The sequence below is a fragment of the Salmo salar genome, chromosome ssa14 (genome assembly GCF_905237065.1).
Source record: "Salmo salar chromosome ssa14, Ssal_v3.1, whole genome shotgun sequence".
NCBI classification, from domain to species: domain Eukaryota; kingdom Metazoa; phylum Chordata; class Actinopteri; order Salmoniformes; family Salmonidae; genus Salmo; species Salmo salar.
In genome coordinates this window covers 43,421,628-43,448,524 of record NC_059455.1, presented here as the reverse complement: position 1 = coordinate 43,448,524, position 26,897 = coordinate 43,421,628, and the positions used below count along the sequence as shown (strand labels likewise).

The window sequence follows — 26,897 nt, the reverse complement described above, 5'->3', positions numbered from 1 at the left end:
AACTCTGACTAAGAGGGACTTTGCTCACGGTTGGTTGGTTTGAGAAGTGGGAACCACCTTGTGGTATCCTGCAGGTGCTGGGGTCACAGCTTGGACAAAGCAGTATTAACCGGGGTTAATCAGGGTTACGTCCCTATCCTGTCCTCCATCCTCCGTACCTACTGGGAGAGAACTGTAAGCGTCCCTCCATCTTGTTATTCCCAGTCTTTATACCCAGTGAGTTGCTCCAACCAACTCCAACACACACTATCTATCACACTATCTACCACACTATCTATCACACTATCTACCACACTATCTACCACACTATCTACCACACTATCTACCACACTATCTATCACACTATCTCACTGAGAGTAGCAGACCTGGATTTAAATCATTTCAAATACTTTATCTTTGCTTGATTGAGCTTGTCTGTCCTACTGGACCAATAGAATAGTGTCAGAACTGCACACCCAGACAGGCTACAGCAAACACTCAAAATATTTGAAAGACTTGAAATAGTATTTAAAACCAGGACTGGAAAGCAAGTACAGAATCTCAGGGATTCAATATTACATGAATAGTTATTACCAAGTTGAGTTCCTTGGTGGGATGGAAGTTGTAAAGTTGCTGTAATGTTGGACATTTTGTCCTCAAGGGTTTTACGCTTTGCTTTGAGTGGTGGATCTCTTGACTTATTTCTCTCTCTTACATGTTTATGTCATAAATCCATTTTTATCGGTTTCTGTGTATATTTGATGTGTGTGCCAATTACATTTTCCCGGCAAAGTTAGTGGTCAGAAATGTATGCTCTTAACTGAAACCAAACTTTTTCTAAAATCCCCATGGCTGAAGCTCTCAAAGAAGCTTTCAAATTAAACATTATTTAAAAAGTGCATTTAACATGAATGTCGCTATGCACTATACAGAAGAGAACAGCAGGTAGCTAACCATTTCAACAACCTTTACCACTGAGTTCTCTCTTTCCTGACCCATTCTGTTTCGACCCATCTCTCTCTCTTTCGGCTCGCTGTCTACAGTTTTATTATGACCATTCTGTTTTTTTCTCTTATTCTCTCTGGGATTATCAGTCTGGCTCCTTCCTCCTAACCATTCTGTTCTTCTCTCTAGTTTGATGTCGGGGCTGGCAGCCCTGGATGCCAAGTGTTCCAGCCGCCTTGGTATCATGACCGTCTCCTACTATCTGTGGACCACCTTCGTGGCGGTGGTGGTGGGCATCCTCATGGTTACCATCATCCACCCCGGTGGCGCCGCCCAGAAGGAGGACAACGAGGACAGCGGCAAGCCAATCATGAGCTCCGCTGATGCCCTGCTTGATCTGATTCGGTAAGAGACAGGATGAAGATAATTAAATTTACCTTTGACCTTTGTTGTTGTGTCCAATGTAATTGAATTGTTCTAAAGTCAGCCTACATTGAAGGTTCAAGGGTTTTTATTATTCACATTTACAATAAACACATTTGTTTACTCAATACATATTCAAACAGGAATATGACTTTATCATTTGTTCTTCAAGCCTCTGTACTCTACTACTGTTGACATTGAATGGCTTTGCTGCTCAATCAATGAAGTCATTTTAGATAGCACTTTTTTTTATGAAAGCAACATTTTGTTTACAAGTGCCTTACACATTAACCTGGCTACTGTAGATTCATGACTCCCAACAAGAGACCTTTGTGTTTCAGGCAGGCTTGAGAAAAATATTTTTTGGGACAAGACTGTGTGTGTGTTTGCCTGCATGCGAATGAGATTGTAACAGGAAGCTAAGGGGGCTTCCTGCTCTTAGCTTCATCTCATCTCTTAACAACAACAACCCTCATAATAACCATTGTGCGTTCCAAATTGCACTCTATAGTGCACTATGGGCCCTGGTCAAGAGTAGTGCACTATAAAGGGAATAGGGTGTCATTTGGGATGCTATCTATGTAGCAAATAACCATGGCCCTCAATATACCCTAATGCTTTATTAAAAGGGTCTCTCTTGGTTGCTCTGCCATCCAAGGCCACCGCGTCAACACTCCAGCTAATGGATCACTATCATGGTCTATAATCTCGTCACTTCAACCCACTCATGTATAATCATTATAAACAACACAGAATGTTTCTGAGGGTAAATGCTTTGCTACAATATAGCTGTTGTCTGTCTTTGGCTATGCCGGATTAAGTGATATGACATGCTATTCTATAAAATCCTTTCTCTGTAATTAATAATACCTGATTAAGCTAATCATTTAAATGTAATTAACTAGAAAGTCGGGGCACCACAAAAGAGTGTTTATAGAGCTGTTATCTTCGGAATAAACTCTTAAAGACCTAGTAATATTTTACATCAATAGCAGTCAATATTAATCGTCACCTTATTTCAGTCTCATCTGAAAGTTGTAAATTCTTGGTTATCTTCACGAACCCTGGCTAACAAGTTGAATCAGCAATACAAACTTTGGTTTAATTATTTATTTACTAAATACTTAAATAATCACACAGAATTACATATACACAGAATGCAAATTATGTCATACAGAAAACGTCCCTGGTGGACGGAGCCGACATGACGGCTGGTTGTACAAAGGAAAGTGGGTTGGGTTTGAGTGAAAGAGCGGGAAGACTGAGGAACAATGGGAGAAGCTATGCTATTGTAAATACAGTATCCTATGCATTCTAAATGACCGCCCATTTGTAAAAGGAAAATGCAATAAATATTTACTCTGAGCTGCGCTTCGGTAGGTTGGTCGTAGATGCTGGCCGTGTTGCCCAACAGAGATCTTCCTGTCCTCGGAAGAATGTCTCTGGTGGTAAATTGGATACGTTGTAGTATCGTCGTTGTGTGTTAGACTGTATCCGTCGTCCGTCCTTTCCTAGCCCACGTTTACAGCGGCCGCTCCTAACTCAACGGCTAGGAGGTATCACTTCTGGAGTGAATAAGAGTTCATACTATTCGCAACCAAAGCTCACGCTGAGGGATGGGGATGGAGGGGTGAAGGGGTGGAGGGGTAGAGGGGATGGGGGGATGGAGGGATGGAGGGGTGGAGGGGATGGGGGATGGAGGGATGGAGGGGTGGAGGGGATGGAGGGGTGGAGGGGATGGGGGATGGAGGGATGGAGGGGTGGAGGGGATGGGGGATGGAGGGGTGGAGGGGATGGGGGGATGGAGGGATGGAGGGTGGAGGGGATGGGGATGGAGGGGTGGAGGGGATGGGGGGGATGGAGGGGTGGAGGGATGAAGGGGATGGGGGGATGGAGGGGTGGAGGGGATGGGGTGGAGGGGATGGGGGGATGGAGGGGTGGAGGGGATGGGGGATGGAGGGGATGGGGGTGGAGGGGTGAAGAGGATGGGGTGGAGGGGATGGGGGGTGGAGGGTGAAGAGGATGGGGTGGAGGGGATGGAGGGGTGGAGGGGATGGGGGTGGAGGGGTGAAGAGGATGGGGTGGAGGGGATGGGGGGGTGGAGGGGGGTCGACAGACACTGAGATGTGATAGTCTGGCGTCCCTCTGTGACCCACTGAGAAAACCGTACACGGGGGATGCACAACATGACCGCGCAAGGCACACCTCCCCAAAATTCCCAACATCCACATCCCGTGTACGTGTCCTCTATTCATTTGAATGTGTTGACAGTTGCAGAAATTGCTTGAGCTGCACTGAGATTTCCAAAAATATAAAAACCAATGGCCCTACACAACAGACCCATGGCCCAACATAACAGACCCATGGCCCTACATAACAGACCCATGGCCCTATACAACAGACCCATGGCCCTACATAACAGACCCATGGCCCTACATAACAGACCCATGGCCCTACACAACAGACCCATGGCCCTACATAACAGACCCATGGCCCTACATAACAGACCCATGGCCCTACACAACAGACCCATGGCCCAACATAACAGACCCATGGCCCTACACAACAGACCCATGGCCCTATACAACAGACCAATGGCCCTACACAACAGACCCATGGCCCTACATAACAGACCCATGGCCCAACATAACAGGGCTATGGCCCTACATATCAGACCCATGGCCCTATACAACAGACCCATGGCCCTACACAACAGACCCATGGCCCTACACAGCTCCCAGTCACAGATCTCTGGTCCTTACCTACACAACAGGGATCTCATGTGAGAGACAGCAAAGGCAATCACTACTACTGAGGACAGACGTTCACCGTATTTTATTCATGACTGATTGTTACTTTTAAATGACAATGCTTTTGAGTTGGCAGAGCTGGTGTTCATTCAGGTGTACACAGTATATAGCACAGTATGTAGCACCTTCCCTCTCATATGCTGTCCTCCATCCAGAAACTGAGGCAGACAGGGTAACAGTCATCTGATTTATACGGGGAAGAAATGTGACGTTTTTAACACAACTTGACTGATGAAAGATGGATGTGATAGATGTGATGTGGGGGAAACAGTATTTTGCCACCGTGCCATTTTGAGCAAGGTGGAAGAACCTCATGTATCTAGCTAGACAGGCAGCTATGGTATATGAGGCCAGACTGAGGGATGTCTGTCTGTCTGTCTGTCTGTCTGTCTGTCTGTCTGTCTGTCTGTCTGTCTGTCTGTCTGTCTGTCTGTCTGTCTGTCTGTCTGTCTGTCTGTCTGTCTGTCTGTCTGTCTGTCTGTCTGTCTGTCTGTCTGTCTGTCTGTCTGTCTGTCTGTCTGTCTGTCTGTCTGTCTGTCTGTCTGTCTGTCTGTTTGTTATCTACCTAGAAAGGGTAATATGGTATATGAGGCCAGACTGAGGGATCATGTCTGTCTGTTTGTCAGGATGAACCCTAAGACTCTTTTAGAGACTTCCTTCCTTCACCTATCCTGCCAGTGGATGTGTGTGTACTGTTTCTGTGTGTGTGTGTGTGTGTGTGTGTGTGTGTGTGTGTGTGTGTGTGTGTGTGTGTGTGTGTGTGTGTGTGTGTGTGTGTGTGTGTGTGTGTGTGTGTGTGTGTGTGTGCGTGTGTGCGTGGGCGACTGAGTACCATACGTCAGACAGTCCTGGCCAATGAGGGCCTAGTGTGGCTAGAGTGGCTTAACCAATGAGGCCCTAGCATGGCTAGAGAGCACAACATTGGCTCTGATGAGATAAAATTAGTATTTGGATGGCTGGCTGCATAGAACCTGTCTGAGGCCCTGTCCATTGCCTAAGGTGTAATCAGAGAGGCATTGTCTAGTCTGATGCAGTAACTGTGAATCATGCTTTTCTAGTTCATTTCTGAAACCAATCAGCTGGCTCTAGAGGTTAACACTTTCCTATATTCTTCCCTTCTAGCAACATGTTCCCAGCCAACTTGGTCCAGGCAACTTTCCAACAGGTAAGCAGTAGGACATTATCATGTAAAATGGAAATGTTTCCGTTTCTGAAGTGTTTATGGAGGAGTGGTGAAGCACAACATGTTTATAATAGAAGGATATGAATGAGATAATGAGATCATTTTAATCGAAGTCTGTGGATGTTTGACAAACCAATTCACCAAACGTTCGGGTGACAGTGACAGGAATGAATTCAATTCAGATTCTTTAACAAATTCCAACTCTCTGTTTCACACCTGTACCATCCCCATGCATAGCTTGTATATCTATACGTGCGTGACATGTTAGAGTGATATTAATGTATATGCTGTACATACACCGAGTATACAAAACATTATGAACACCTGCTCTTTCCATGACATACAGCGCTGCAGCATTGCAGTTCTTCACACAAACCGGTGCACCTGGTACCTACTACCATACCCCATTCTAAGGCACTAAAATCTTTGGTCTTGCCCGTTCACCCTCTGAATGGCACACATACACAATCCATAGCTCAATTGTCTCAAGGCTTAAAAATCCTTATTTAACCTGTTTCCTCCTCTTCATCTACACTGATTTGAAGTGGATTTAACAAGTGACATCAATAAGGGATCATAGCTTTCACCTGGATTCACGTGGTCAGTCTATGTCATGGAAAGAGCAGGTGTTCTTAATGTTTTGTACACTCAGTGTATACTGTATGTCTCTGGTCTGTTTAGTACCGTACCAGGAGCATCCCCATCATGAAGACCCCTCCACCCACGGTGACAGCCACCCTGATGGAGAGCACCACCCGAAGGGTCTATATCTACGGTGTCCAAGACGACAACGGAACAGACATCCAGAACTTCTCCCTGGACCTGACGCCACCGCCAGACATCCAGATGCGCACGCTGCCCGGGACCAGTGACGGCATGAACGTCCTGGGGATCGTCATCTTCTCCGCCACAATGGGTGAGTGACGTCACCACTGACCTCTAACCCTAACCCTAACCCTAACACCCCCCCCAGACACCGTGTAGTGTGTGTCATTATGGATGAGGGACAGTTCCACGAACACACTGACACACACACGGACACACATACTCACCAAGGCACACTATCTTGTAGTGCCATTACGGTTGACAGTATAACCATCGTTCCTCCCTTCAGCCACAGCCTGAGTGACAGTTAAGTTTTAATTTAGCCTTTTTTTTCTCTCCTCAATGTTGATCACAAACCTTTAGCAAATCAATCTGGCCCATGCTGTCTCAGTCTAACACAATGTGTTGTTGTTGTTGTTGTTGTCTAGGTATCATGCTGGGTAGAATGGGGCCTAATGGCAGCGCCCTGGTCAACTTCTGTCAGAGTTTAAACGAGGCTGTCCTGAAGATTGTCGCCATAGTGATCTGGTAAGAGTTGTAGTTTACGGGAAGAGCAACCCAAAGACATGTCCTCTCAATAACATCGTATTAGACAACATGCTGAGATAGTCATGTGTGCGGGAGTGTCAACAAAATAGTTAATATTCTATTCTACCGCAGCCAATCACCTGGGCCAGTCCAAGAACTATCCTGTCTCCCATGACAAGAACCAAAACAAAAAACGCTACCTTCCTGGTCCACTGCAGGTACTTCCCGTTCGGCATCGTGTTCCTGGTGGCCGGTAAGATCCTAGAGATGGATGACCCGTCAGCCATGGGGAAGAAGCTGGGTTTCTATGCCATCACCGTGGTGATGGGCCTGATCCTCCATGGTCTCTTCATCCTCCCGGCCATGTACTTCTTCATCACCAAGAAGAGCCCCATCGTCTACATCAGGGGCATCCTGCAGGCCCTGCTCATCTCCCTGGCAACCTCCTCCAGGTAAACAACAACAACCCTACATCTAACTCTAACCCTACCTTAACCCTAACCCTAGCCTCAACTCTAACCCTACCTTAACCCTAACCCTAGCCTCAACTCTAACCCTACCTTAACCCTAACCCTAGCCTCAACTCTAACCCTACCTTAACCCTAACCCTAGCCTCAACTATAACCCTACCTTAACCCTAACCCTAGCCTCAACTATAACCCTACCTTAACCCTAACCCTAGCCTCAACTCTAACCCTACCTTAACCCTAACCCTAGCCTCAACTCTAACCCTACCTTAACCCTAACCCTAGCCTCAACTCTAACCCTACCTTAACCCTAACCCTAGCCTCAACTATAACCCTACCTTAACCCTAACCCTAGCCTCAACTATAACCCTACCTTAACCCTAACCCTAGCCTACACCTGCTGTATTCGGTTCATGTGACAAATACAATTTGTCAAAAAATATCCAATCCCAAAGTATTCTTCTCACCCACAGACATCTACACTCATCCGTTTACATTGTCTCACACCTCTCCTTCCTCTTCCACTTTTCCTTCCTCTTCCACCTTTTCTCCCCCTTCCACCTCTCCTTCCACTTCCACCTTCCTTCCACTTCTCCTTCATCTTCCACCTATCCTTCCACTTGCACCTCTCCTTCCATTTCTCCTTCATCTTCCACCTATCCTTCCACTTCTCCTGCCACTTCCACCTCTCCTCCGCTTACCACCTCTTCTTCCTCTTCCACCTCTCCTTCTTCTTCCACCTCTCCTTCCTCTTCCACCTCCTTCCTATTCTACCTCTCGTTCCTCTTCCACTTCTCATTCCTCTTCCACCGCTCCTTCCTCTTCCATCTCTCCTTCCATCTCTCCTTCCTTTTCCACCTCTCGTTCCTCTTCCACTTCTCCTTCCTCTTCCATCTCTCCTTCCGTCTCTCGTTCCTCTTCCACCTCTCCTTCTTCTTCCATCTCTAGTCGCTGGTCAAAGTTGTGCACTATGAAGGGAATAGGGTGCCATTTGGGACAGTCTCCCTCTGATAGTGTGTAATGGCTCATATGAAGTGATATTGCCTCTTCATTAGTCTCTGCTCCTCAGTTCCTCAGCTCCTCAGCTCCCCGCCTCTGGCAGTGTGTATTTAAATATATATATATACAGTATTTAACCTTTATTTAACTAGGCAAGTCAGTTAAGAACAAATTCTTATTTACAATGACGACCTACCCTCGGCGATGCTGGGCCAATTGTGTACCGCCCTATGGTACTCCCAATCACGGCCAGAAGTGATACAGCCTGGATTCAGAACCAGGGACTGTAGTGACTCCTCTTGCACTGAGATGCAGTGCCTTAGACTGCTGTGCCACTCGGGAGTCCATGGAGTAATGGAGTGATATTACCTCTTCATTAGTCTCTGCTCCTCAGCTCCCCGACTGTTGGCCAGACAGATTTCGTTTCCCCAGATGGGACTGTGTCAGAGTAGACTTGGGTTTCTGTCTCGCGTATTAGGACATAATTGAGAATGATCAAGTATCTACAGTCAGGATGTCCTTAATCAGTGAAATATATTTTATAAAGCCGTTTTTACATCAGCAGTTGTCACAGTGGTTTACAGTGACTCCCACAAAGGTGCTGTTTCTGTGTCAGTCTTTTAGTTCCTCGACTACCCATAATTAAACGTTGACAGCAGGAGTGGTGTGAATATAATGACAATAATGTATCTTTCAATGAATCTCTCTGTTGTTGTATGAATCATTGTCATTGAAATAATAAATAAGAGTTGAATTTGGTTGAATTCAAATGAAAAAATATGAACTTGAATCACTAGCCCTCCAACTGACTGCGTCTCTGTCATTATTACTCATTAAAGCTTCAACCCTTAACTGAAAATATAACAAAGTTACTCCCCGCCCCTGTTTCCACAAAAAGCTGAGCAATGGTCTGGAGAAATATAACCACTCTCAAATTCAGACAGCACAATGGATGCAAGGACTGACCATCCATAATATCAACATTCTAGTTTTAACCATGTTTTGAGGCTATACAGTGCGTGTTTACATTTACGTTGTGTACAAACATTGGAGTTAAACAAGCTTATATTCTGGGTTCTGATGGGCTACGACAGTTGAACTAAGCTCATTAGGCTATGTTATATTCCTCAAGAATCAATGACTACATATCACTCATTTAAAAGTCAGAAAATGGATGTAGCAACTAAGGATTCTAGCTTCAAGGGAAGGCATTGATATCCTCAGTACTATCCTCAGTGAAAACATTGTTTACATTACCTTCAAAGTGTCACAGACTAAATTTCATTTAATTTCGACACTGAGTTTCAACTAGACAAACGCCTTGGTGTAAGGTTTTTTTTATATACTTTTCATCTCGTTCTTTTTCTTGCCTGAGTCTGTCAGTAAACACAGACTATCTGTGGTGGAAATGTCACCTTTTGAGGTGTGAAATTATAACTTCAAGGAAAGTCATGAATAGAAATTGATGAACAGTTATTTTTTTCACGTGATCTGCGTCACAAGGTGGTCCTCTGTTTGTACCCTTACCCAGCTCTGAAATGTACTACTTCCTGAGATAATAGAGTTGAGCGTGTTTAATGTAATAATTTACTCCCCAGCTCGGCCACGCTGCCCATCACTTTCAAGTGCCTCCTGGAGAACAACCACATCGACCGACGCATCATCCGCTTCGTGCTCCCCGTGGGCGCCACCATCAACATGGACGGGACAGCGCTCTACGAGGCCGTGGCAGCCATCTTCATCGCCCAGGTCAACAACTACGAGCTAGACTTCGGCCAGATCATAACCATCAGGTATAACGCCTATATAGCCTTTATATTAAAGCTATGTAGCCTATATAGCTTTTATAGTACAGATATGTAGCCTATATAGCCTTTATAGTACAGGTATGTAGCCTATATAGCCTTTATAATACAGGTATGTAACCTACATAGCCTTTATAGTACAGGTATGTAGCCTATATAGCCTTTATAATCCAGATATGTAGCCTACATAACCTTTATAATACAGGTATATAGCCTACATAGCCTTTAAAATACAGGTATGTAGCCTACATAGCCTTTATAATACAGGTATATAGCCCACATAGCCTTTATAATACAGGTATGTAGCCTACATAGTCTTAGAAGGTAAACAACATACTTGAAAAAAGGGTACAATGACATGGTGACATTTGCTGTTGATTTCACGTTGAATTCATGTTAGTTGACAACTCAACCAAATGTAAATCGAAACTAGACTTTGAACTGACGTCTGTGCCCAGTGGGGGACTTCCTGGTCAGAAACCTGGAAGTGGTTATAGTGAAAGCTCTAATTACTGAAATGGAACTTCCTGCATTGAAACACATTGATTATCATATTGATTATTGATAGCTTAATCATCCATTTATGTATATTTTCTGTGGAATTATTTTGACCAAAATAGCGCAAGGGTACAACACATCTGTAGCTTTGCGGTTTGCGAAGCACAGAAATGAATCTAGTGTTACAGTTTTGAGGATGAATTAATGAATATTATGAGATTATACTGAATCAAGCACGTAGATAAACGTAAATGTGACATGTGACTGTACTACCCCGTAAACTAAATCCTTAAATCTGTGGTTACTACATAGCAGAGACAGTCAGATGCACACACACACACACACACACACACACACACACACACACACACACACACACACACACACACACACACACACACACACACACACACACACACACACACACACACACACACACACACACACACACACACACACACACACACACACACACACACTCCTCCCCCTGTAGACCTATGGTGTAAAATGGCCATGCTCTCCTCTGATTTAATGACATGTTAAACTGTAATAACATTAAGCAGGCCTGTCCTATCCTCCTCTACTCGTCACAGACTCCTGCTTTCCAAATGGCACCCTATTCCCTATATAGTGCACTACTTTTGACCAGGGCCCATAGGGCTTTGGTCAAAAGTAGTGCACTTTATGGAGAATAGGGTACCGTTTGGGACGCGAGCCGACTTTGGCCAGGCAGGCAGTAATCTCCTGGCAGTAAGACCCATATGACCTGTATAACTCAGCTCTCTTGTCACGACAGAATTATCAGGAGGGCTTTTAATATTCTTCTGTAGCGTCCTGTTCTATTCCCGTGACGTTTGGCTGTTTGGAACGATAGACCATCTGTGACGTCCCCTCCCTAGAGAGTGCGTTAGAGAGTGTGTCAGAGAGTGTGTTCCAAATGGCATTCTGTTCGCTTTAGAGTGAACATTCTGAACATTACATTCTGGTCAAAAGTAGTTCATTCTGGTCAAAAGTAGCGCACTAAAGGGAATAGGGTGCCATTCGATTATGCACCAGTGTGGCGGTAATATGGTCACCGTAACAGCCCATGTCACGTCAAATGTCAAGCAGCCTGTGTATCTCTGTGTCCTTGTGGGGGGACGTACGGTGTCCTTGTTGGGGGACGTACTGTGTCCTTGTGGGGGGACGTACTGTGTCCTTGTGGTGGGACATACTTTGTCCTTGTGGGGGGACGTACTGTGTCCTTGTGGGGGGACGTACTGTGTCCTTGTGGGGGGACATACTGTGTCCTTGTGGGGGGACGTACTGTGTCCTTGTGGGGGGACGTACTGTGCCCTTGTGGGGGGACATACTGTGCAGTATATGCTGTGTACTGTATGTCAGAATCACAGGTCAAGGATTATTGGTCAAATTCGATCTTTACATCACACACCAAGGAACCAATAATTTCAGAGCCTCACCGTCTGTCTTCACTCTCTCTTCCTGTCGTTCTTCACTCTCTTTTTTCTTTCTTCACTCTCTCATTCTGTCTTTCTTCACTCTCTCTTCCTGTCTTTCTTCACTCTCTCATTCTGTCTTTCTTCACTCTCTCATTCTCTTTCTTCACTCACTCATTCTGTCTTTCTTCACTCTCTCATTCTGTCTTTCTTCACTCTCTCTTCCTGTCTTTCTTCACTCTCTCTTCCTGTCTGTCTTCACTCTCTCATATCACTCTCTCTTCCTGTCTGTCTTCACTCTCTCATATCACTCTCTCTTCCTGTCTGTCTTCACTCTCTCATATCACTCTCTCTTCCTGTCTGTCTTCACTCTCTCTTCCTGTCTGTCTTCACTCTCTCATATCACTCTCTCTTCCTGTCTGTCTTCACTCTCTCATATCACTCTCTCTTCCTGTCTTTCTTCACTCTCTCTTCCTGTCTGTCTTCACTCTCTCTTCTTGTCTTTCTTCACTCTCTCTTCCTGTCTGTCTTCACTCTCTCATAACACTCTCTCTTCCTGTCTTTCTTCACTCTCTCTTCCTCGTTTTTTCTGTCCCTCATGGGTTGTGTCCCAAATGGCACCCTATTCCATATGCAGTTTGTTACTTTTGACCAGAGCCCAGTAGTGCACTAAATAAGGAAGAGGGTGCTGTTTGGGATGCTGCCATGGTCAATAGCCTACAATAGAATCAACTAGAGGGTTGTAGTGAGGCATCATTTGGCAGGTGTTGGACACAGTACAGATCTGCAATAATCCAGTCAAGGTCACTAATAGCATTTCCTCTTTCGTTTCCAGTATCACAGCTACGGCTGCCAGTATTGGTGCAGCTGGAATCCCGCAGGCCGGATTGGTCACCATGGTGATAGTGTTAACCTCGGTGGGCCTGCCCACTGATGACATCACTCTCATCATCGCTGTAGATTGGGCGTTGTAAGTATAGTTTGTCTTCTCCGTGGTTTAGTTTTATCAATGCTTTTACATATAGCAATAAAGGTTCAGGTGTTGATAACCAAAACAAAGTAGGTCGTATTTTACAGGGTAAAATGTTATTAACGTTTTACTGAGACATTATGACAAGGTGATTTTCAAATATATAACAAAGTGATGTCAATATGCCACAAAAACCCTGCTACTGTAATTGTATAGTGTTGTGTCTCACAAGACTACTGTGTGGACTGCAGCTCCAGTGCCAGTTCACCACAGAGCCTCCCAACACCATCAAGGCAGCTGAACCTCCATTTTGTGTTCCAGGGACCGTTTCAGGACCATGGTCAACGTGATGGGAGATGCCCTGGCCACGGGGATCATGGCTCACATCTGTAGAAAAGACTTTGTCAAGGAAGGAGAGCAGGTGAGAAATACCCTAACCTGGCATCACAATGCCTGCCAGACACTCTATACTTTCCATTCAAGGAAGTTTTATTTCCATTGTGTGCAGTGAACTGACTGTCTTCTGGAAGAGGAAGAGGAGTGGTAACTCGTCAGAACCTTAGAGAATGTTACACTGTAGTACATACCACAGTAGAACACGTCTACAAAAGTCAAGAAGAGACCCAAACATTTATTTGCCTCCGATCGCCCAATCTCTCTGTTGAATACAGATATTACAATTCTGACTAAGAGTCCGATCACCCAATCTCTCTGTTGAATACAGATATTACAATTCTGACTAAGAGTCCGATCACCCAATCTCTCTGTTGAATACAGATATTACAATTCTGACTAAGAGTCCAATCACCCAATCTCTCTGTTGAATACAGATATTACAATTCTTACTATGGCTCCTATCGTTCACTCTTTCTGCTAAAGGCATAATAAAGTTTATCATTCCCATTATATTCAAAGACAATCACACAGAGTTCATTAGGTTTTGACCCTCTTACTCTAATATTTATTAGCTTCTCAATTATATTTACACTCCATCTCACTCAACTAATCCTGATTATTTTCCTAATTTCTCTGTACGCAATACAAACCTCTGATCCTGCAGTGTGATCCTGGACCAACTATTTGTTTCATAACATAGGGAATTATTTGTTTCTGCACAAATTCACAGATTGGTTTCTTCTACATTTATGGATGGTCTATTGTTAAATGTTATGAGATTAAAGAACATTAAAACAAAGCTTCAATTGCAACTTATATCCATGTGTGAATGCTGGCCTTTTCATTTTTAGTTTCTTATTCTCCAATGTGTCCTTAAGGTGCCTCTGATCATTTCTATGGATGCAGAAAAATGTATTTTGATCCAATAGTCAGATCCAAGGCCATCTATTTGTTTTTCATAGGGAATACATTGCTCTGGCACAAATGAAGGTATTAGTTCCTTCTTGTACCCTCCTGCAGGTGCCTCTGATCTGTGAGACCAAGCCCATGATCAGCATCCAGCAAATGATGACGTACCAGAAGAACGGTGGGTACCAGCACCCTCCCTGTGGACCAGAGGGCCCAGACGTGGCTCGTCTGATGCAGCTGGAGGAGGGGGTACGGCCGGAGCATAGGAAGAGGAATCCCCACGCTCCCCAACACAAGAGGGAGCACAAGGACAAGGACCACTGCTCCATCGACATGAATGGCCTGGAGACTAACGTATAGAGGGAGCCAGTCATCAGCACCACAGCAACCGGCTGCGTCCTGATTCTCCACACTTCTCTAGAAGTGTGCACATGCATACTCTCCGTCATGGCTCTAACAATGGTGGACCTAACAATGGTTGCTCTAACAATGGTGGACCTAACAACTCCATCCAGCCAATGGTTGGTTACACCAATTCAATGTTTTTAACACCATGACAAGGAGTGGGAAAGTGCATACTTTGGAAAAAGGGTGGACAATCAGAAAGCAGCCAAGATTATAGCTACAGGCAAGAGGAAGGGACTGACTGACTAACTGCAACAGATGCAGGACAGAGGATCCAAAAAGAAAATATGATTTTCTACATTATTTATATTACGACCCAGTATGATTGTGCATGTGTGTGTATGTATTTATCACAGTTGTTACACGCCAGCAGAATGATGTGCTGGGAAACATTTTATATGAGAGCAGGCATTCTATACGATGAGAAGACATTCTATATGATAGGAGACATTCTATATGATGAGGAGACATTCTATATGACAAGGAGACATTCTATATGATGAGGAAACATTCCATGTGACAATGACACATTCTATATGACAAGGGGACATTCTATATGATGAGGAGACATTCCATGTGGCAATGAGACATTCTATATGACAAAGAGACATTCTATATGATGAGGAGACATTCCGTGTGGCAATGAGACATTCTATATGACAAGGGGACATTCTATATGACAAGGAGACATTCCATGTGGCAATGAGACATTCTATATGACAAGGGGACATTCTATATGACAAGGGGACATTCTATATGATAAGCAGACATTCTATATGATGAGGATACATTCTATATGACAAGGAGATATTCTATATGAATAGCAGACCTTATGTATGTTGAAGACACTTTTTATGTGACAAGGAGCCTTCTATATGATGAGGAGAAATTCTAAATGACAAGGAGACATTCTAAATGACAAGGAGACATTCTATATGACAAGGGGACATTCTATATGACAAGGAGACATTCTATATGATAAGCAGACATTCTATATGATGAGGATACATTCCATGTGACAATGACACATTCTATATGACAAGGGACATTCTATATGACAAGGGGACATTCTATATGACAAGGGGACATTCTATATGACAAGGGGACATTCTATATGACGAGGAGACATTCTATATGATGAGGATACATTCCATGTGACAATGACACATTCTATATGACAAGGGACATTCTATATGACAAGGAGACATTCTATATGATGAGGAGACATTCTATATGACAAGGAGACATTCTATATGACAAGGGGACATTCTATATGACAAGGAGACATTCTATATGATAAGCAGACATTCTATATGATGAGGATACATTCCATGTGACAATGACACATTCTATATGACAAGGGACATTCTATATGACAAGGAGACATTCTATATGATGAGGAGACATTCTATATGACAAGGAGACATTCTATATGACAAGGGGACATTCTATATGACAAGGAGACATTCTATATGACAAGGAGACATTCTATATGATGAGGAGACATTCTATATGACAAGGGGACATTCTATATGACAAGGGGACATTCTATATGACAAGGGACATTCTATATGACAAGGAGACATTCTATATGATGAGGAGACATTCTATATGACAAGGGGACATTCTATATGACAAGGGGACATTCTATATGATAAGCAGACATTCTATATGATGAGGATACATTCTATATGACAAGGAGATATTCTATATGAATAGCAGACCTTATGTATGTTGAAGACACTTTTTATGTGACAAGGAGCCTTCTATATGATGAGGAGAAATTCTAAATGACAAGGAGACATTCTATATGACGAGGAGACATTCTAAATGACAAGGAGACATTCTATATGATGAGCAGACATTGTATATGATGAGGAGACATTCTAAATGACAAGGAGACATTCTATATGATGAGCAGACATTCTATAGGATGAAGAGACATTCCATATGAAGAGCAGACATTCTAAATGACAAGGAGATATTCTGTATGATGGGCAGATAATATATATGACAAGGAGACATTCTTGCCGGGGCGGCAGCGTAGCCTAGTAGTTAGAGCGTTGGACTAGTAACCGAAAGGTTAAAAGATCGAATCCCCAAGATGACAAGGTACAAATCTGTTGTTCTGCTCCTGAACAAAGCAGTTAACCCATTGTTCCTAGGCCACCATTGAAAATAAGAATTTGCTCTTAACTGACTTGCCTAGTTAAATAAAGGTAAAAATAAATATGAAGAGCAGACATTCTATGTAATGAGGAGACATTCTATATGATGAGGAGTCATTTTAAATGCCTAGGAGATATTCTATATGACGAGCAACATTCTATATGACGAGGAGACATTCTATATGACAAGGAGTATTTCTATATGACAAGGAGGCATTCTATATGATGAGCAGACATTATATATGTCAAGGAGTATTTCTATATGACAAGGAGACATTCTATATAACAAGGAGTCATTCTATATGACATTATATATGTCAAGGAGTATTTCTATATGACAAGGAGACATTCTATATAACAAGGAGTCATTCTATATGCCGAGCAGACATTCTATATGCCGAGCAGACATTCTATATGACAAGGAGTATTTCTATATGACAAGGAGGCATTCTATATGATGAGCAGACATTATATATGTCAAGGAGTATTTCTATATGACAAGGAGACATTCTATATAACAAGGAGTCATTCTATATGACGAGCTGACATTCTATATGATGAGGAGACATTCTATATGATGAGGAAACATTATATTTGAAGAGCAGACATTCTATATGACAAGGAGTATTTCTATATGACAAGGAGACATTCTATATAACAAGGAGTCATTCTATATGACGAGCTGACATTCTATATGATGAGGAGACATTCTATATGATGTGGAGACATTCTATTTGAAGAGCAGACATTCTATATGACAATGAGACATTCTATATGACAATGAGACATTCTATATGACAAGGAGACATTCTATATGAAGAGCACACATTCTATACAATGAGGAGACATTCTATATGACGAGCTGACATTCTATATGATGAGGAGAAATTCTATATGATGAGGAGACATTCTATTTGAAGAGCACACATTCTATACAATTAGGAGACATTCTATATGACAAGGAGACATTATATATGAAGAGCAGACATTCTATATGATGAGGAGATGTTCTATATGATGAGGAGACATTCTATATATGATATGGAGACATTCTATGCATGATATGGAGACATTCTATATATGATATGGAGACATTCTATATGATGAGACATTCTATTCAATGAGGAGACATTTTATATGAAAAGCAGATATTCTATACGATGAGGAGACATTCTATATATGACAAGCATGCATTTTATACGATGACATAAGAGATAAAGAAGAAGAACTGTGGGAATCTTCAGTCGGGGATTGAGGATCTGTGGACATGTGGATAATGACAGGACAGCTAAGCTTGAGCCTTAGCCTTCCATCTTAGCTCATCAACACCCTCACAATGGATGTGTCAGTCAGTCTGTCTGTCTGTCTGCTAAGCTGAGAGGTGAATGTGACTGCACTCTCATTACGCTTGTGGACTATGGATAAATAGGAGTATTCTTTTTTGAAAATATTATTGAAATGTTATTGAAAAATGTTATCATATTTTGCATAGTTTTTTTTTCTTGTTGAATTTTGTATGTTTTTATCATTCAGTTCTTCTCTTTCTGAACAACATCATCACACAAACAAATGTAATGTTGCCTCAAAACCCCCACACGGGGTTATGGTCTTTTTAGGCTCATTGGTTAGTCTTATATACCCAGAAGGTTACTCTCACGATCATCATTGGAGGTTATTCGTAAAACTTTACAGCTAAGGTAAAATCTAGCTAAGGTCAAATCTAGCCAAGGTCAAATCTAGCCAAGGTCAAATCTAGCTAAGGTCAAATCTAGCTAAGGTCAAATCTAGTTAGTTTTTTTATTTCCGAATCTGAAACAAAGAGATACATGTCTAATTGTTTTCTGTCATTGAGAAACGAGTTTACTCTGGTTGTTATGTTTAGGAAGAACTCTGTTCATCGATATCTAGAACTGCTTTTCAAGACATTTGTGTTAACACTTAACAGAGAAGGAATCTACAGAACTCCCATTCTCTCTGCTCTGCTCTTCTTCCTCAGCAAACTGACCATATTGCTTCTCTCTTACTGATTTCAATCTTTTGGTACCTTTTCTGGTCAACATTCCCACCTTATTTTTTTATTTGTCTTTTGGTCCCCTTATAATCAGGGTAGTACACCTCTGACTCATATATGGTGACTGGCATCATGGAGACCAAATGGCATCCTATTCACTATACAGTGCACTATACACTGTAGGGAAAAGGGTTCTATTGCCCAAACTCTAATGCACTATATAGGGAATAGGATTCCATATGGGACACACACAATGACAGAAAAAGGTTAAGTATGTGTCAGAGCCATACTGCTCCGGTGGGTGTTAGCCCTTATTCAAAAATGTCTAGTGTCCAATTATTTACACCCATAGTATTCCATCTTTGGCTTAAAGTAAAAAGGAGAAGCATGTGTGGAGATAATACAGTCATGTACAGTATGGGGGTACCCATAAACATATGGGGGTACCCCTAAACATTCAAGGCAAGAGCAGCAAGCTACAACTAAATAACCACAGGTCATACTCTGAATATATTTATGATAATATATGCTGTAAATATATTTCTTTCAAAAGTGAAAAGGAATTTGTAGATTGTATAAACAAACAGTATGATTCAACAGGCGCCATTATATCTCTGTCATGAAATTAACATAATTATTCATTGTTTCATCTAGTCCAATTGCACAAAATGTAACCCTCTTTTCTGTAAAAAAACAAAAAAACTATTCTAAGGAAACACAAATACACATATTGAACTGTTGTGTATTGCTTCTTTTGATGAACTGATTGTTTGGTGTTCTTATTTGAAATCAGTAGTTTGGAATTGTTAGCTGAGTTGGATTTTCTTGCTATCACAAATACGCTTTCTGCCCCTTATCATGTTGAACCAAAAGAAAGACAATGTGAAGAGTTCAAAGAAGACCAACAACACAAAAGGGACATGGAAAACATTCAACAAGGGCAGTTACAAAAGTTCAAAAACCAAATGGATAAACTCTCAAAGAACCCAACGTTCCATCAAAGTCATATTTACCATAATCTATAGCAACCGCTTAGCGTTGATGTACATGGACCACAGCCTCACAGGGTGAAGGGAAGATAAGCTCGCTAGCGTTGATGTACATGGACCACAGCCTCACAGGATGAAGGGAAGATAAGCTCCTACACAAACCTTGACACCTTGCTGAGCTCTCTTGAGTGAACCAGGAATGAGCTACAGTCTCAAAATAGAACATTTACCTCAGGCGACGTGTTATGTGTACACACTTTCCATACTGTGGCCACTCGAGCATCCCAAATAGCACTCTATTCCCTGTGTAGTGCACTACTTTTGACGAAGGCTCTTGTCTAAAGTGATGCACTATATAGAGAATAGGGTGCCATTTGCGACACAACCCAAATCAGTAGTCCTTAAGGGATTCCCTTAGTCTTAACACCAGCCTGCCCTGGTTCTCTTCTTCCCAGATCATAGATCAGATCCCACAAGTTTCCCTTATCCGTTAATCGTTAACATTAAGGTGACCTAAGTCTGGTAGCCCGGGACTGAGAGGATGGACTAAACGATCACTGAGCCAGGCCACACGGCCACCACAGCTGCTAAATGCCACCAGTTGGCACCGTTGGATGGAGGAAGGGAGGGGTGGATAGAGGGAAGGGTGGAGGGAGATATTAAGAGCCCAGGCTGTATCTGGCAGAAGGTGCGGCCCCGGTTGAGTTGGGTTGAGGGTGGAGGTGGGCTAAGCGTGGGGGTAAAAAAAAAGTACGGCATAATGAGATGAACGCACAAAATGGAAATTACAAATGCATTCAAAAGGCATTCAAAATGTGTTCTAATTCGGATAATCTAGAAACAGTGTTTTTTATTTTGTTCTGTTGGTTTTGCTTTACCAAAAAGCCTCAGAGGCTTAACCCCAATGACAGTATATATGAATCACAGGCGGTTGCTGAGGGGAGAACAGCTCATAACAATGGCCAGAACGGGGAAACTGGAATGGCATCAAACACATAGAAACCATGTGTGTGATGCATTTGATACCATTCCACTGATTCCGCTCCAGCCATTACCATGAGCCCGTCCTCCCCCGTTTAAGGTGCCACCAACCTCCTGTGATATGAATGGACAAAGCCATCGATCACGTGACACCATTTGTTCCTATGTGAAGACTCAATAGCGCATTGAAGCCAAATGAAGTGGGTTAAGATTGCATCTCATGGAGACATAACATGTGCCATTTGAGCTAATCCAGGAAGTGATGTTACAGGCTAACTCAGTGCTGCCCCTCTCATTGATTTACTCAAGTTGAAGGCTGACCGTAGTACTGCAAGTTGCAATTAGCAACTAAATGATCCTCTTCTGTGTGCGATTTTTAAATAATTGGTTCAAGGACATACATCTGGTGTATTAGAAATAATTATTGGTACCATGATTGTCTTAAAAAATAATTTTTATATACATAAAGATTGACCCCGAAGATTGCCATTCTGGTGAGTATGCAGGCCTGGAACATTTTCAGCTTCCAGGAATTGTGTACAGATCCTTCTGACATCGGACCGTGCATTAACATGCTGAACATGAGGTGATGGCAGTGGATGAATGGCACGGCAATGAGCCTCAGGATCTTGTCACGGTATCTCTGCATTCAAATTGCCATTGATAAATTGCAATTTTGTTCGTTGTCTGTAGTTTATGCCTGCCCACACCATAACCCCACCACCACTATGGGGTACTCTGTTCACAATGTTTACATCAGCAAACCGCTTGCCCACACGACGCCATACACACTGTCTGCCATCTGCCCGGTACAATTGAAAAGGGGATTCATCTGTGAAGAGCACACTTCTCCAGTGTGCCAGTGGCCATCGAAGGTGAGCATTTGCCCACTGAATTTGGTTATGCCGCCGAAATGCAGTCAGGTCAACACCCTGGTGATGACGATGAGCACACAGATGAGCTTCCCTGAGACGGTTTCTAACAGCAGAAATTCTTCGGTTGTACAAACCCACAGTTTCATCAGCTGTCCGAGTGGCTGGTCTCAGACGATCCCGCAGGTAAAAAAGCTGGATGTGGAGGTCCTGGGCTGGCGTGGTTAAATGTGGTCTGTGGTTGTGAGGGCGGTTGGATGTAGTGACAAATTCTCTAAAACCATGTTGGAGGCAGCTTATGGTAGTGAAATGAACATGAATTCCTGCAGTCAGCATGCCAATTGCACACTCCCTCAAAACTTGAGACATCTGTGGCCTTGTGTTGTGTAACAAAACTGCACATTTTAGAGTGGTCCACCTGTGTAATGATCATGCTGTTTAATCAACTTCTTGATCTGCCACACCTGTCAGTTTTCTTTATTTACTTTCCCCACAGCCAGCATTAGCATTGCTACTAGTGAAACAATGAGAGTGGTAGGGCCTATTGCAGGATGCTTCCAAAAGCATGCCCAAATCCTCATTCACTACAAACCAAATGTCATAGCACCCAAATACCATAACATGTTGCATGTATAGAATATTGGAGGATATTATAGGAATTCTGGTATTTATTTAACATTTCCTGTAGAAAAAAATTTTGCGAACATATTTGGCAAATTTTGATATGCACAAAAATAAGGTCATTTGGGTTTTCTACAAATCAAATCAATTCAATTTGTCACATGCAGCGAATACAACAGGTGTAGACCTTACCGTGAAATACTTACTTACGAGCCCTTAACAATGCAGTTAAGAAAAATAAGTATTTACTAAATAAAATAAAATAAATAAAAGAGGAACAATAAAATAACAATAACGGGGCTATATACAGGGGGTACTGGTACAGAGTCAATGTGGAGGTTATATACAGGGGGTACCGGTACAGAGTCAATGTGTAGGCTATATACAGGGGGTACCGGTACAGAGTCAATGTGTAGGCTATATACAGGGGGTACTGGTACAGAGTCAATGTGGAGGTTATATACAGGGGGTACCGGTACAGAGTCAATGTGGAGGCTATATACAGGGGGTACCGGTACAGAGTCAACGTGGAGGCTATATACAGGGGGTACCGGTACAGAGTCAATGTGGAGGCTATATACAGGGGGTACCGGTACAGAGTCAACGTGGAGGCTATATACAGGAGGTACTGGTACAGAGTCAATGTGCGGTGGGACAGGTTAGTCAAGGTAATTGAGGTCCAATGTACATGTAGGTAGGGGTAAAGTGACTATGCATAGGTAATAAACAGCGAGTAGCAGCATTGTAAAAACACAGTCATAACACATGTTATAGAAAAGTTACATCTTAGGCCGAGTACATGGGGAGCTGTAGCTCTGCAGATGATCTGTCTATCTGGTCAAAATCACTGATACAGGTCCCCGTTTACTCTCTGGTAGTACTGGTAACTCCTCCCTCTGGTGGTACTGGTAACTCCTCCCTCTGGTGGTACTGGTAACTCCTCCCTCTGGTGGTACTGGTAACTCCTCCCTCTGTTGGTATGGGTAAGTCCTCCCTCTGGTGGTACTGGTAACTCCTCCCTCTGGTGGTACCGGTAACTCCTCCCTCTGGTGGTACTGGTAACTCCTCCCTCTGGTGGTATGGGTAACTCCTCCCTCTGGTGGTACTGGTAACTCCTCCCTCTGGTGGTACTGGTAACTCCTCCCTCTGGTGGTACTGGTAACTCCTCCCTCTGGTGGTACTGGTAACTCCTCCCTCTGGTGGTACTGGTAACTCCTCCCTCTGGTGGTACTGGTAACTCCTCCCTCTGGTGGTATGGGTAACTCCTCCCTCTGGTGGTACTGGTAACTCCTCCCTCTGGTGGTATGGGTAACTCCTCCCTCTGGTGGTACTGGTAACTCCTCCCTCTGATGGTACTGGTAACTCCCTCTCTGGTGGTACTGGTAACTCCTCCCTCTGGTGGTATGGGTAACTCCTCCCTCTGGTGGTACTGGTAACTCCTCCCTCTGCTGGTACTGGTAACTCCTCCCTCTGCTGGTACTGGTAACTCCTCCCTCTGGTGGTACTGGTAACTCCTCCCTCTGCTGGTACTGGTAACTCCTCCCTCTGGTGGTATGGGTAACTCCTCCCTCTGGTGGTACAGGTAACTCCTCCCTCTGGTGGTACTGGTAACTCCTCCCTCTGATGGTACTGGTAACTCCCTCTCTGGTGGTACTGGTAACTCCTCCCTCTGGTGGTATGGGTAACTCCTCCCTCTGGTGGTACTGGTAACTCCTCCCTCTGCTGGTACTGGTAACTCCTCCCTCTGGTGGTACTGGTAACTCCTCCCTCTGCTGGTACTGGTAACTCCTCCCTCTGCTGGTACTGGTAACTCCTCCCTCTGGTGGTACGTCTCCAGAGATACGTAGATTCAAATAAAGGTCCAATCTATCAAATTACTTTAGGCAGAGTTAGGTGTTTTTGGTGGTGGTCAAAATGACTTCAAATGACTTGAATTTGATACAGAGACTAAACAATGATTTAGATTTATTAAGAACAAGTTGATTGACAAATCATGAACATTTTGAAGAATTGAATAAACCACCTTTGGGCTATGAATAAAAATATGCCTCTGGGGTCAAAATTATCCCAGTTGGTAGTATGAGGGAAAGAGATTCTCCAGTACTTTTGTATAGTTTTTAGACAGTAGTTCTGAAAGTAGCGTTCATGAGCCAAAAGTGGTCCCCGAAAATTGCATAGCTGTCACCCAAATGGTGAGGGGCTTAAGCTCACTAGTTGAACCTCGAATTGCTAGGGGGCTGGCCCATGAGGGGGGAAATTTTAGGGAAAATTGAGGTAAAACAATAATTCTGCTCATAAATGATGTATGTATGAACTACACATTGACACGTCCAGCCCAAAGCAGGAGGTATTAAAAATACTAGTCATCAAAGTACATCCTAAATGGCACCCTACTCCCTATATAGTGCACTACTTTCGACCAGAACACTATGGCACCATATTCCCTATATAGTGCATAGTGCTCTGGTCAAAGGTAGTAAACTATATAGGGAATAGGGTGCCAGCCCTGGTCTAAAGTAGTGCACTATATAGGGAATAGGGTGCCATAGAGCTCTGGTAGTGCATTACATAGGGAATAATGTGTCAATTGGTATGCAGAAAGTTCCATCTTTGTAGAAAACCAATCATGTCCTGAGAGAAAGATCAACATGACATTTGACCCTTAAAGATACTTATGTACAACATAACAGAATAAAAATCTAGAGGCTGGATTCAATCAGATTGAGCTTTAACCAGAGTTAACCAGCATTGGCTGACATCAGCATAGCAGACATCCTGCTGGTGTTGGAGGTGTGACTGTGGTATGAGCTAACATATCGGTGAGCGGCTGCTCTTGTGTGTCACAAACCACTCCCATCCTTATCATCCCTACCCAGTTAGAAGTTCAAAATGGAGCTAGAAAGTGTAGGCTTTATCGCTGTTGGAAATAATGACTCTCAAATGTCAAACCATTGATGTTAGGATAATGGATGTTTTCATGTTCATTTAGATGGGGAATCTATAGCCTATCAGTCTAATTCAAGTGTTTGAACTTGTAACAAGGCTGCATTGGATTTGTCGAATTAAAGTCGGGTGTTTTTGTTGCATTATTCACACCCTTGGAATTTTTACACATTTTGTTGTGTTACAGCCCGAATTAAAAATGTGTCAGTGGCCTACACGCTATACCCCATAATGTCAAAGTGGAATTATGTTTTTAGAAGAAAATAAAAAAAATATGAAAAAATGAATAGCTGAAATGTCTTGAGTCAATAAGTGTTCAACATATTTGTTATGGAAAGCCTAAATAAGTTCAGGAGTAAATATGTGCCGAACAAGTTACATAATAAGATACATGGACTCACTGTGTGCAATAAGTGTTTAACATAGTTTTTGAATGACTACCTCATCTCTGTACTCCGCACATACAAAATTATCTGACCAGTCGAGCAGTGAATTTCAAACACAGATTCAACCACAAAGACCAGGGAGGTTTTCCAATGCCTCGCAAAGAAGGGCACCTATTGGTTGATGGGTAAAAAAAAATACAAAAATAACATACATTGAATATCCCTTTGAGCATGGTGAATCAATACACCCAGTCACTACAAAGATAAAAGCGCCTTTCCTAACTCAGTTGCCGGAGAGGAAAGAAACCACTCAGGGATTTCACCATAAGGCCAATGGTGTCTTTAAAACAGACTTAAATTGCTGTGTTGGGAGAAAACTGAGGATGGATCAACAACATTGTAGTTACTCTACAATACTAACCTGAATACAAAGTGTTATATTTGGGGCTAATCCAATACATTACTGAGTACCACTCTCCATATTTTCAAGCATAGTGGTGGCTGCATCATGTTATGGGTATGCTTGTAATCGTGAAGGACTGCAGAGTTTTTTCAGGATAAAAAAGAAACGTAATGGAGCTATGCACAGGCAAAATCCTAGAGGAAAACCTGGTTCAGTCTGCTTTCCACCAGACACTGGGAGAAGAATTTACCTTTCAGCAGGACAATAACTTAAAAAACAAGGCCAAATCTACACTGGAGTTACTTACCAAGAAGACAGTGAATGTTCCTGAGTGGCCGAGTTCCAGTTTTGACTGAAATCTGCTTGAAAATCTATGGCAAGACCTGAAAATGATCAACTATGATCAACAACCAATTTGACAGAACTTTAATAATTTTGAAAAGAACAATGGGCAAAATGTTGGCAATCCCAGAGTGCAAAGCTCTTAGAGACTTACCCAGAAAGACTCACAGCTTTAATCACTATGAAAGGTGATTCTAACAGGTATTGGGAAAGGGGGGATACCTAGTCAGTTGTCCAACAATGTATTCAACTGAAATGTGTCTTCCACATTTAACCCAACCCCTCTGAATCAGAGAGGTACGGGGGTCTGCCATAATCTACATCCACGTCTTCAGCGCCCGGGAACAGTGGGTTAACTGCCTTGCTCAGTGGCAGAACAACACATTTTTACCTTGTCAGCTCAGAGATTCAATCCAGCAACCTTCCGGTTACTGGCCCAACGCTCTAACCACTAGGCTACCTGCCACCCTATTGCCTCAGGAGGTTGAATACTTATCTAATCAAGATATATTAGTGTATTATTTTTCATAATTTATTTACTTTGTGTTGATCGTTGACCCAAAAAAATGACAAATCCATTTTAATCTCACTTTGGAAGACGAC

At 42.9% G+C, this 26,897-nt stretch overlaps 1 protein-coding gene across 1 annotated transcript in view; it reads left to right on the top strand.

Moving 5' to 3' along the window:
• Window positions 1-19,497, top strand: part of slc1a7a (solute carrier family 1 member 7a) — a 131,046-nt gene extending 111,549 nt beyond the window's left edge. The window contains exons 3-11 of the mRNA XM_014141283.2: window positions 1,114-1,329; window positions 5,280-5,322; window positions 6,022-6,256; window positions 6,594-6,693; window positions 6,912-7,145; window positions 9,758-9,952; window positions 12,734-12,868; window positions 13,190-13,289; window positions 14,285-19,497. Coding sequence (XP_013996758.2) covers window positions 1,114-1,329; window positions 5,280-5,322; window positions 6,022-6,256; window positions 6,594-6,693; window positions 6,912-7,145; window positions 9,758-9,952; window positions 12,734-12,868; window positions 13,190-13,289; window positions 14,285-14,533 — 1,507 coding nt within the window. The 3' untranslated portion in view covers window positions 14,534-19,497. The remainder of the gene's footprint in view (window positions 1-1,113; window positions 1,330-5,279; window positions 5,323-6,021; window positions 6,257-6,593; window positions 6,694-6,911; window positions 7,146-9,757; window positions 9,953-12,733; window positions 12,869-13,189; window positions 13,290-14,284) is intronic.
• Window positions 19,498-26,897: the final 7,400 nt, after the last annotated feature.